The sequence below is a fragment of the Epinephelus lanceolatus genome, chromosome 15, assembly GCF_041903045.1.
Source record: "Epinephelus lanceolatus isolate andai-2023 chromosome 15, ASM4190304v1, whole genome shotgun sequence".
In the NCBI taxonomy this organism is placed as follows: domain Eukaryota; kingdom Metazoa; phylum Chordata; class Actinopteri; order Perciformes; family Serranidae; genus Epinephelus; species Epinephelus lanceolatus.
In genome coordinates, this window is record NC_135748.1 from 43,444,060 (window position 1) to 43,457,052 (window position 12,993).

The 12,993-nt window shown below is 48.1% G+C and overlaps 1 protein-coding gene across 1 annotated transcript; it reads left to right on the forward strand.

Moving 5' to 3' along the window:
• The first annotated feature begins 518 nt into the window (after positions 1-518).
• Positions 519-9,983, forward strand: ky (kyphoscoliosis peptidase). The gene is made up of 7 exons (XM_033641972.2): positions 519-613; positions 1,472-2,061; positions 3,765-3,879; positions 4,006-4,123; positions 7,393-7,584; positions 7,828-8,018; positions 8,227-9,983. The coding sequence occupies exons 2-7, from the start codon at positions 1,492-1,494 to the stop codon at positions 9,555-9,557; spliced, it is 2,517 nt and encodes an 838-aa protein (XP_033497863.2). The 5' UTR covers positions 519-613; positions 1,472-1,491; the 3' UTR covers positions 9,558-9,983.
• The last annotated feature ends 3,010 nt before the right edge of the window (positions 9,984-12,993 follow it).

Consider the following 12,993-nt stretch of genomic DNA (forward strand, 5'->3'; position numbering starts at 1 on the left):
CATGTGTGTGTGTGTGTGTGTGTGTGTGTGTGTGACAGGGTGACCGAGTGTGTTTGATGTTGATGTGGGCGTTATCGTGTGCAGAGACCCTTCATAAACCCTTCTGTCTCTTTCTTTGAACGGCCAACTCTTCGGTGAATCCGACCCCTCCGTCGAACCCAACACATGCTCACGCGCCAACCCTCCTCCCACCCGCCCGCACGCCTGCCCGCCAACGCCATACAAACGCACACATTCAGAATCCATATGGACACATGCCGACACACACAACCTGACATGAATTCACACTGTGCTCAGACACACTGCGGTGTGTACACACTGATTAGCCAACGCATGTAGAGAGCAGAACATACATCTGTACGCCACACACACATACACACTTACAAATACACACACACAGACGTCACACTCCTCAGTTGGGGCTTACTCTATTGGCTGGTCTTAACTGCTTTGTAGTATTTTTAGGCCTGTTATTCTGGGGCCTGTTCTGGCAGGCCACTGGGAGGGTATATAAGCCTCCCCCTGCAACTGGGGACCACTGAGAACACACAGTGGAAACATCTCCGCCCGACACTCCAGCAAACATCCAGCAGGCATTTTAAATCCTCTCAGGGTGAGTAAAAGCTTCGGACACTTTCAGGGATGTAGCCGCAGTTCAACCGACCCAGACTGGGTTCACCCACCTTCACCTCTCTGAGCATAAATCTGACACATATCTGCATTTTAGAGAGTTATCATGAGCACTGACGGGAGTGATCCTAGAACGCTGTGTGATTTCATTTGAAGAGTTTATTTTGTGCTTGGACTGACTCCAACATGAGTGCTGATACCTTGTGATATCCAACGGGACCTTCACTTTAGTCGCACTCCAGGAAGGTCTGAGGTCAGGGTCAGCTGCAGCGCAGTGCCCGCGGAGCTGATAGGACTTAGTGGTCTGCTGAAGGACACTTGAGCCGGGCAGATACTTGTCGACACGGAGTTTCAGCCCGGGTCATCCGGTTGAAGGACGGTCAGCGCCTCCACCGTGCCAACCCTTCAAACGAACGAGTCATTATTTCACCACACATGTTCACACATGTTGCTCATTTTGAGACGCGCTGAATACAGCCATCAATCTGCAGACACACACAGGAAGTTATAAGGTCATGCTAATCTGGTGGAGGTTCTGACTGTCTTTGCACTGTTAGCTGTGACAGTGACTAATGATTCCAACCTTTGCGTTCATTTCTGGTCATGAATAGACACCATGTAATTGCCAATTCATCACTGTCTTACACAGAATGTACTGTATAGACCATGCTCTGTGTCACTCAGTGCAGCGTGTGCGGTATGGATCTTTGTCTCAGCAGCTTTGAGTCTCATCCAAAGCTGCTGAACAAAAAGGCCGAGCTGCTCCCAGGATTAACAATATTAGCTAAAAATAGAAAATGTCTTTTGTCTTTTAAACAGTATGTACCTTCTGTTTGGTCAGGGCGCCATGCTTCCAGCATAATGTCAGCTAAAGTTGCCATTCAGAAGTTCTCCTTCCCCTTCTCCTGTGCTGCACGCCTGCCTCAGCAAGATGAGGTGAGCCAGGATGGATGTGCACAGGTGAAGCTCCATGACCTCCAGGAGAATCGAATCCTGAGCGAAGCAAACCCTGTTGCTGTGATCGGAGCTCTGGTGCATCATGAGAGTCAGGCCCAGGGGAGTCCGAAGCCTCCTCCTGGGGGAGACGCAGCAGCCACCCAGGTCCTGGTCTGTGCTGAAGCTTCCCAGAGTGCTGTGCTCTCCAGGCACGCCGTGTTTGAGAAACTGACAGTTGAAAGTGAAGATCAGCGCCCTGCGGCAAAGAGACAGCTGTCGTCCGAGAGCGCAGCCAGAACCATCACTGTGGTGAAGAAGAGCGCTGTGAGGAAGGAGGCGGAGGAGCACAGGCTCCTGAAGCCTAAAGCTCACCTGGGACAGAGGGTGACACCGTGCCCTGTGGCGGCAGGAAAGAGGAAGCACCGAAAGGACCTCTTCACCAACTCTGAGGTGTTCCACAGGGTCGATTCACACGTCATCAGGGCTGGAGCAGAGGTGACAACACACAACAGCCTTATAATAACACAGGAAGTGTGAACATTTTTACTGTTGATGGCCAAAGTGCAAATCTGCCAGTGACAAACATCAGTCGTTACTTCACCTGTTAAAGGGACAGTTCACCTTGAAATCAAAGATACATATTTCTCCTCTTCCTCTCATTGCACAGTCTGATAGTTTTGGTGTGAGCTGCAGAGTGTTGCAGATATCAGACGTACAGATGTCTGCCTTCTCTCCAGTATGATGTCACTCAGCCTGTGGAGCTCAAAGTGCCAAAGAAATACTTTTGAAAAACTCAACATCAATGTCTCTCTCCAGAAACCATGACCTGGTTACTCAAGATAATCCACAGACCTTGTTGTGAACAGTTTCATGTAGGAACTATTTCCTGTCTACACCCACCGACCGTATCACTGTGCAGAAGGAAGTGTGCATCTACTGCTAGCTCACCTAGCATCACTGAGCTAGCTAACGTTAGAACTCAGCCGAGGAGGACGCCATTAATGTTTACATCTCGTGCTGTCATGAGCACGAGCCTCTCGTCCATCACTGCGTCTCAAAGTCAAGGATGCTTCCTTGGCAGGTCTTACAGAGTCTAGGCAAGACTCCTTCCCGGTATTTGGTGAACACACATTGGCGCAGCCTAACGAGTGCCCAGGTGTGTGTCACTGAAGATGCCCCGCCTTCATCTGCAAATCATGCACAAAGTATTGTGGGTTCCCTTACGCTCGTTGAGGATACACAAGTGCATATTTGAGAATTCTCTGAAGGAAGACTTCAAAGGATCCATGACATTGGAGCATTCCTTTGGAGGGATTCTATGATGTAGCCTCCTTGAAGTTCGGTTAGGGTTCAGCCGGTTAAGGACACGAGTAGATGCACACTTCCTTCTGCACAGTGATACGGTCAGTGAGTGTAGACAGGAAATAGTTCCTACATGAAACTGTTCACAACAAGGTCTGTGGATTATCTTGAGTAACCAGGTCATGGTTTCTGAAGAGAGACATTGATGTTGAGTTTTTCAAAAGTATTTCTTTGGCACTTTGAGCTCCACAGGCTGAGTGACATCATACTGGAGAGAAGGCAGACATCTGTACGTCTGATATCTGCAACACTCTGCAGCTCACACCAAAACTATCAGACTGACAAACAGCTCTACAGGAAGAGGAAGAATATGTGTTTTTGATATTGAGATGAACTGTCCCTTTAAGCTTCATAGAAAAACTGTAGCTCGTCCATACCGACAGTCTCAACATAGAGAAGCTAAACGAACCAGCCAGGTTAGCTGACCGAGAACTGAAATCAAGAGGTCACTTGCAGGAGGAACCAGAGATAACTAAAAACAGAGGTGGGCCTTTGTGTCCCTGAGCTCTGCAGAGGAGCTCTGAGCACTGAGAACATCGACTCATCTGCTGCAATAAAAGCTAACAAATACTGCAGCTCTCAGGCAGCGCTCACATCCTTGAGCATGGACGCTAACCTGGTTTGTTCAATACACTGAATGGCACTGAGAGATGTGGGCAAACAGGATGATGCTGTAAGCTGATGAAAAAACAACTGGCAGGTTTACAGGGAAGGCTTGATGCTGGCTGAATGTGAACACATGAAGACCTTATATGAAGGGTTAATGACCTATAAAACAGTGGATATCTTTTGTGTGTGTGTGTGTGTGTGTGTGTGTGTGTGTGTGTGTGTTGCAGCTGAAGGAAAAGCGTGTGTATGATGTGAAGACGATAGCACAGTGTATCACACAAGGAGCCAGGAATGAGCTGGAGCGGCTTCGTGCCATCTGGGTCTGGCTGTGCCACAACATCGGTGGGTATCAGACTGAACCCTAAATATAAATCCTGCTGTTGTGTAATCCACCACTTTTGGGATTTTAGGATCTGTCCGCGTTATATTTACTCCTGGTTTTGGAATAACAGGAATGTTGTCTTGTAGAGTACGATGTGAGCGGGTTCCTCGGCCGCTCGGAGAAGCTGAGCTCACCGGAGGAGGTGATTGCGGCCGGTCGGGGCGTGTGCTGCGGCTACTCCAGCCTCTGTACTGAGATGTGCAGGTAAACACGACTAAACTAAAATCTGAATCATAATCTGAATTGAAATAATCAGACACTGCGGCCTCTCCTCACTGTCTTAGAGCGGTGATACTCAACTTACAGCCGGTTAAGGCCCCAGGAGGCCCCCTGAACCCCTTTCTAACTCACAGGGAAAATAAATGGCGCCTTAAGTCCAGTCTCCAGGAGGTTACCGCTTGCTATAAACACAACATTAGCATTTTATCACCTAATAAACTTGTTACAGTTAACGTGTTAGTTTTTTAAATAAATCCAGCAGACACAGATGAAACTATGAGCTACACAGGTTCCTGGGACCGAGGACTTGTTGTTCCGGAAAGACACAAGGTCACAGTGCTGTTGTGCCTCATCGAGATTTTCATCTTTTATTTTTTTGAGTGAGACATGTTGAAAAAATAAAAATATAATCACATGAAGTGAACACACAGGGAGAGACACACATACTGCAGTACACTCCTCTGAGTGTTTCATTCATCCACATGTCAGTACACACTCAGCAGTAAGTGCTCATTCTTCCATCCATTCATTCAGTGCTGTGCTGAATTCTGCATCCTTGGTCCTCTCACAGTTCAAGGCCTTTAAATAATGATGTGCACTGAATGGATCGTGTTGAAAAACTGCAGCACAAACAGTAAACAGCCACACACAGCTTTCAGGACGGGGACGACTTCATGCTGAATTTTTGACGAGGGAACAACCAGCATGGCCGTTTTCCCTTTAACTCTCACCTCAAGATGAAACTAGAGTAACTGTCCTGTGGTCGTATGACTCCGCCCACCAGTCCACCCTGTGGTTGTATGACTCCGCCCACCAGGCCACCCTGTGGTTGTATGACTCCGCCCACCAGTCCACCCTGTGGTTGTATGACTCCGCCCACCAGTCCATCCTGTGGTTGTATGACTCCTCCCACCAGTCCATCCTGTGGTTGTATGACTCCGCCCACCAGTCCATCCTGTGGTTGTATGACTCCTCCCACCAGTCCATCCTGTGGTTGTATGACTCCGCCCACCAGTCCATCCTGTGGTTGTATGACTCCTCCCACCAGTTCATCCTGTGGTTGTATGACTCCGCCCACCAGTCCATCCTGTGGTTGTATGACTCCGCCCACCAGGCCACCCTGTGGTTGTCTGACTCCGCCCACCAGTCCACCCTGTGGCTGTATGACTCCGCCCACCAGTCCATCCTGTGGTTGTCTGACTCCGCCCACCAGGCCACCCTGTGGTTGTATGACTCCGCCCACCAGTCCACCCTGTGGTTGTATGACTCCTCCCACCAGTCCATCCTGTGGTTGTATGACTCCGCCCACCAGTCCATCCTGTGGTTGTATGACTCCGCCCACCAGGCCATCCTGTGGTTGTATGACTCCTCCCACCAGTCCACCCTGTGGCTGTATGACTCCGCCCACCAGTCCATCCTGTGGTTGTCTGACTCCGCCCACCAGTCCATCCTGTGGTTGTATGACTCCGCCCACCAGTCCACCCTGTGGTTGTATGACTCCGCCCACCAGTCCAGTGTCTCTGACAGCCTCCATCCATGTCAGTGAAAACATGGACGCTTCACACACAGAAGATCTATACAATCAGCACAGTTTCAAGATTAGAGTCACCAATTCAGTATCTGACCAAATGTCTCCCCTTCTGTTCCTGAGATATGACGTTAAAACATGATGATGTCACAGTCAAGCTGACCTTTGACCTTTTGACCTTCATTATTTTATCCTGTCAGACATTTGTTTCAAGTTTGGTCAGAATTAGTGAATGAATTCTTCAGTTATGGACAGAAACATGTTTTGAGGTCACAGTGACCTTTGACCTTTGACCACTAAATTCTGATCAGTTTATTCTTCAGTCCAAGTGGACGTATGTGCCAAATTTAAAGAAGTTCTCTCAAGGCATTCGTGAGATATCGCATTTATGAAACTGAGACAGATGCGGGGTCACAGTGACCTTTGGCCACCAAAACCTAATCAGTTCATTGCTGAGTCCACGTGGACATTTGTGCCAAATATGAAGGCGTTCACAAGAATGAGACAGATGGACGGACAGATGAACAACCCTCCAACTATGGCCATCGCCGGCACAGATGCAAATAAAGGTTCTTTGGGCGGCCATGACAGTAGCCATGAGTCTCCACTGAAGTGAAGAGGACTTGTTCCCAGCAGATGTTTTGTTCCTTACAATCAATGAACTCCTTTAAATTAAAGCTGTATATTTGTCTTTTTAAGGGAAAGGACAACCAGCCTTTAAGAAGAACATTAAATCAGCTAACACATGTATCCTTAAATAAAACATTAAAACAGGACAGAGATGGGGCCCCTGTGAATAATGTCTGGGGGTGTGTCTGTGGCCCCGTGGGGCCACTGAAATGTAAGGGTGGCACAAACTGAATTTATATAGGAGTACTATGATGGTGCTTTAGTTTGCAGGTGAGCTGAAAACTATGTGAATATGAGACTTGAGGAATCACATATAGACAGACTGTGTTTTTGTATTGATTTGTTTATTTTATAATATATTTTTAAAGCACTGGGGAGGGGAATACAAATTTAAATGGCTATATTTTGTATTTCTTATACCTCTAAAGACAACATGCCTTACAAAATTTGGTGCAAAATTTTGGCAATTTACCAAATTTGGGTGTTTTTTTTTAAATTATATTTTTAATCAAGGAAACATGGGTTCCAAATCTTGGTGATTTTCTGAATTTTGGAGCTAAATCTCGACAGTGCTATTTCATCAAAATCACTTTAATTTAATTTTATATACTTTATTAATCCCTGAGGGGAAATTCAATTTTTCACTCTGTTGTCAATTACACACAGGTCCAAACACACACAAGCACAAACTGGACCTATACATGCACTAAGTGGACAGATGTCAGAGTGGGCTGCTCATGACAGGCGCTCCGAGCGGTTGGGGGGTTCGGTGCCTTGCTCAGGGGCACCTCGGCAGTGCCCAGGAGGTGAGCTGGCACCTCTCCAGCCACCAGTCCACGCTCCATATTTTGGTCCAGACGGGGACTCGAACAGGCGACCCTCCGGTTCCCAACCCAAATACTGATGTCTACCCCCCCCCACACACACACACACACACACACAGAGGCCTCCCATCATTACTGATTACTTCTGCGAGGCTGGCCCGTGGCCACCTCTCGATGGTGTTACTGCAGATACCAACCTTGAACCTGACTTTAAGGACACGGCATATAAAACAAATCACAGTGAGCGTGCTCTGTTTGGTTTGTGTTTCCAGAGAGGTGGGCATCGAGTGCCAAGAGGTGCCGGGCCACAGTAAGGGCGTCGGGTACCTTCAGGGTCAGAGCCTCAAGAATGTGAAATCTGATCACCTGTGGAACTCTGTGCTTCTGGGAGGACAGTGGTTCCTGCTGGACGCCTGCTGGGGAGCAGGACGAGTGGACATGGAGAACGAAAGCTTCGTCAAAAGGTTTGACACAGAAACAGATTCTTTCTCCAGTCAGTGGTGATGGTGTTTCAAAAGCAATGTTTTCTCTGAAATAACCCAAACTGGGAGCTTACAGCGAATCTGTGCAATTAGCAAACAGCTCCATGAAGCAGCTCTGAAACCGTAACAAGTCTTCGTTTGTTCTTTGGTTTATTATCACACAAGCGAAACCAGCAGCGAGTCGAGTCTCACACCAGTCTGCTGTCTCCATCTGTTGCCTCCAAGGTTCGATGATTTCTATTTCCTGACGGACCCAGAGGAGTTCATAGATTCACACTTCCCCGATGAGGAGAAATGGCAGCTCCTTGACACGCCCATCGCCCTGGAGGAGTTTGAGAGGAGAGTCTTCAAGACTTCAGCCTTCTTCACCTCGGGGCTGCGACTGATGCAGCCTCATCACTTCCACATCGTCACAGGTTCGGCCTGGTTTGGCTGATTTTACAGAAAGTGTAAATCTATGAGTCCTCCTGTTTCTACACAGTTTTATGCACTCGTTTGTGAAAGGTTTGAAAATTCTTTTTTTGTCCAAGAACGAGCGAGTTGCTTTGTTGGAGTTAATTTCAGGTGTCTCCTGTCAGTGTCGGAAGAACTGTATTTAAAAAACTCCTCTCATTTCCTCCTCAGATGACGGCGAGGCAAACGTGTCCCTCGGCTTCTCCAGGCCGACAACTTTTACGTATGAGATCACGCAGCACCAGGACCTCCTCCACTGTGGCGCTCCAGAGCAGAAAGAGTCCTGCAACTCGTCCTTCGGCCTCCTGACGGTTTCCCATCGGAGCATGAAGCTGCAGCTCCTGCCGCCTGCGAGCGGCGTGTACGACGTGAAGGTGTTTGCCAGACCTGAAACAGCCACCACGCCTCTGATTTGGGTCTGCTCCTACACAGTCGAGTGTCCCGTCCCCAGGGCCATGGAGGAGATCCCAGAGAACCCCTTCCTGTCCTGGGGTCTGCAGCCTGTTGCGGGGTCTCTGGGTGTTGCAGGGAGCAGTCAGGGCAGCAAGGCTGCAGAGGTGGAGGAGGGTGTCTTTGAGCTGACGTTGAAGACGTCCAGGCCTCTGATGGCGCTGTGTGAACTGGTCCACCCACAGCTGGAGGCTTCAGTCGCCAAGCGCTGCCTGGCTACTCAGATTCAGGCGGATGTCCTGACGTGTCACGTCCTGTGCCCCCTGCGTGGCTTCTACCGGCTCTCAGTGTTTGTGCGGGACTACGAGAAGACAGACGCCAAGTTCCAGAATGCCGCAAACTTCCTGTTGCACTGCAAAGGGAAGGTGGTCAGTCCGGAGGAGCTCTTCCCTCCTAACCTGGGCTCGGTGTGTGGGCCGGGGACCCGCACATCAGAGGCGGGGCTGTCCAAATTCAGCCACACGACGGCGCTGGTGAGCACCCAGCAAGGCAAGTGTAACATCACCTTCCACAACCAGCGTGACCTGGAGCTTCACACTGTGCTGAGCAGAGAGGAGAGCAAAGCAGCAGCCGTCCCGCTCACACGGCACGTCTTCTGCACGTACACAGACAGCAAGGTGACGGTGAGCGTCAGCCTGCCTGAGGCGGGGGTGTATCGGCTGGGTCTGTACGCTAAGATCACCCCCGCTGGAGATTTTAACCCCATGTGTGACTTTGTTCTGAGGAACAGCTGCGATCAGCCGGGGCCTCCGTTCCCCTGCGTCTACTCAGCCTGGAGGAAAGGCTGCGTGCTCTTTGAGCCCCGCGTGGGCCTGCTGGAGCCCCTCTCATGGGTCCGCTTCAGGGTGAGGGTCCCCGGGGCCCAGAGGGTGAGCGTGATGGGTGAGACAAGAACTGATCTCAAACTGAATAAGAGCAGAGTCTGGGAGGGGGAGGTTTTCAGTGGAAACGGTCTCCAGCAACTGAAACTGGCCGCCGCCACCTCGGGAGAATCCACTGACATGTGTGTTTTGATGACCTTTGACATCAAGCAGCTGGAGAGAGAAGTGTGACACGGCGGGTGGAGACCAGATGGAAACGTAGCTGTTCACTGCCTGATGACGTCACTGACACGGACTAATGCAAATCAGACTGGGGTGAAGAATCTGTGCAGATAATTCAGACTGTGAGACACAATCTTTCAGGTTTCACCACATCGAGCGAACACAGACACAGTCGTGATGAGGTGCACCAACATTTGACATATGATCTGTGAATGTTTAAACTTTGTAGCGATGAAGTGAAACAAATGCAAACCAAACCTACCTGGAAATTGTTTGGGATTTTCTTTGAGAGCTATAATTTGATCCAGGTAGTGTTGAGCCTGTCAGCTGTGATATTATTCTGATCAAGAGTGCATCTTCATTATTGATATGTTATCAGAGGTAAACCTGCTCTATGAAATAATGGTTGTCAAGAAGCGTGAAATAAAAATAAACTGTGAAAATATTTCAGTCTGGAGGAGTCTTTCTTTCCACCTCAAAGTCACATTACGATTTCAGTTTCCAAAATTTAACTTTCTGTTAATAATTTAATTATAAATCATGAAACAGAGGCTTCAGAGATCCTTACACATCTGTTATAGGTCAAAGTCTGACTTTGAATTGTAAAAGTAATGGTAACTAAGGTAACCTGAGGGTTCAGGTGCCTCAAGTTGAAGTGTAAGTTCAGTATTTCCTTTAACCAGGACTCTACATGATTGATTTTGTGTCTGAAAGCAGCAATTTTTAAAATTGGTCCAGTGCTGAGTGAGACTGCTGCCTGCAGTGTGACCACTCATGTTCACACTGTCAGTGTGCGTCCACTAACAGTGTTTGTTTTGTCACTGACAGGCTCAGATTGTTATTCTAAGTGTGTGACAACATTATGAAAGGATCCCTACAGAGATAGAGCTTTGTGTTAAAGAGTCAGATCCTTTTTGTTTAACCACAAACAGCCCTGAAATCACCGTCACCAAACCCACCAGACTGCATTTAAATAAACAGGAGGATCTGACTCTTTAACACAAAGCTCTATCTCTGTAGGGATCCTTTCATAATGCTGTCAGACAACAGTGAACTCTTTTGGCTACGATAATCATGTAGTGAAAATCTAGACATAATAAAATAAAATAAAACACGTTCATGTTTGTTCCAACAATTACCAACCCTGCTTTGGCCCAACACACCATACTGACGGTCGGCCCTCGTCGGTCAACGTTAGGCCATTGGCCCCTTTGGCTTTTTTTGGCTGATTCCTCATGTTGAATAGGCGTCGCAGACGGTGGTGCCCGTCAGTGAATGACCTCCCTGTGACTGTCAGCTGAGCTCAGGTGAGGAGCAGAGGAGCGTCAGTGAGTAAAGGAAGAGCTAAAGTCCAGAGGGAGTGAGACCAAACCAACTTGTTCCATGAGGTCAGATTATTTTTCTCTTCAGCAGAAACGTTTCCTGATGGTTTGTGTTATTGTTTCCTGGCGCACGGTAAATATGCTCTGATTGTGTTGTTCATGTGCTAACTGGCTAACTAGCATCAAGACGCTCTTCCTGTTTCCCTTTTTCAATGACGCATACAGACGACCGTCGTCTGCTGCTGTGGAGAGTCATTTCCTCTCAGCAGGAGCAGAACATACGTGATGGTTGGCCATCAGCTTGAGTCTTTGTGGTGTGTTCAGGTGCAACTTTTTGGTCGAGACACGGCGACGTCAGAAGGCCTTCATGACAGCTTGTTCTCATTCTCACTTGTTCTCTGTGTGGGGCTTTAAACCGATCAGATGTAAAAATATTGTGACTCTAAAATGACTTTATGTAAATGTATTCTGGTGGGTTTGGTGACGGTGATTTCAGGGCTGTTTTTGGTGAAACAAAAAGGATCTGACTCTTTAACACAAAGCTCTATCTCTGTAGGGATCCTTTCATTATGCTGTCACACACTTAGAATAACAATCTGAGCCTGTCAGTGACAAAACAAACACTGTTTGGACGGACTCTGACATTTACACTCAGCTGCCAGTTTATTAGGAACACCTGGCTGAAAGCAGTTCAGTCTGAAACAACAGTCCTGCAGTAAAACATGAATTCATGAAGGTTATAATTTACTCAAGGATGCAGTTTGCACTGTAGGTGAGCTGTATTCCATTATAGAGATGTTTCTGCTGTTCAGCCTCCCTCACCGATGTAAATGGAGTGGACAAAATAATAGAAACGCCTGTCAATATAATGCACCACAAGCTGCAGCCTCCAAGAAATATTATATTACTAATAATCTGATAACGTTCACTGCAGGACTGCTGTATCAGTCTGAGCTACTTTTCACTTGGCGTACCCAATAAACTGGCAGCTGAGTGTATGTCATGGATATCAGTGACCACAGCCGGAAACAGTGGGACCCTGGGGACAGTTGGAAGGCTGTGACACCTTCCTCTCTATCCCATTCAAACATCTTGGCTTCTTAGCTTGACTAAAGGAAACTCCCCCACAGCCCGTCTCTATAAAAGTGAACAGATCCAGCACGTTACAGAGCGCATTGCTGCAGTGACCTGACCACGCTGCAGGATTTGGCAGACGCCAGTGAGAGTGATGAGTGTTTACATGTGGCTGTCATAATAGGCCACAAATAGCCTCGGCTCACTGCCTCGGTAAAAATACAATAGAGGGGCGGCGAGCAGAAAAAGTGGTTAATGGTGGAAGCATTACGGTAAGAGTGTGCTTTAAGTGTGTGGAGTGTATCTGGGCGGGGGGCCTCGCCTTGAGTCGCTGGGGAGAAACTGGTGGCACGGCGGTGGCAGGAGAGAGGCGAGGAAACGCTGATGTCAGAGGTTAACCATGTGGAGGACTGTATCTGCCTGGCAACAATACAAGGACACACACACACACACACACACACACACACACACACACACAGGAACGCACACACAGCATGAGGAAATGGAGGCTAAGACGTGTATCAGGATTCCTCACATTCTCTCAGCACTATTTCAGCTGCCATTTCTTCTTCACAAAGTTGGATATTAGCCCAACCACACACACACACACTCTCTCTCTCTCTCTCTCACACACACACACACACACACACACACACACACACTGGGCAGACAGTTTGTGTTTAGTCTACATCTCGCAGTTCCAATAACAGAGCTCCTCCTCAACTGGTGCTGATACAGGGTTTGGATGCACACAGTGAGTCCATGTTGTCTCATCGACTGACGGCTCCACTGCTGCCTTCAGGGGCGTCACAGGGTGGGGGGAAAGACTGATTAACATGGGCCCCAACATGGGCTACCTTTGGGTACCAATAAAGTTACCTTACCTTACCCTACCTCAAACAGCCTGAAATAAAGTTTGTTTTTATAAATGTCTAATCAATTAATGGCACAATAACAGAATAAATCTATTTAAAAACTGAACTTTGTATTAGACAATAGTTCTGTGAGGCCTCTTAGGGACTGTTCGTTACTCATGAGGGAGGGGCTGG

What these genes read in the sequence shown, in the direction of transcription:
- ky (XM_033641972.2), top strand. Translation starts at nt 1,492, where the DNA reads ATGTCAGCTAAAGTTGCCATTCAGAAGTTCTCCTTCCCCTTCTCCTGT. An exon ending in CTCTGTACTGAGATGTGCAG is followed by an intron (nt 4,124 to 7,392) that starts GTAAACACGACT and finishes TTGTGTTTCCAG; the next exon opens with AGAGGTGGGCATCGAGTGCC. An exon ending in TCACTTCCACATCGTCACAG is followed by an intron (nt 8,019 to 8,226) that starts GTTCGGCCTGGT and finishes TTTCCTCCTCAG; the next exon opens with ATGACGGCGAGGCAAACGTG.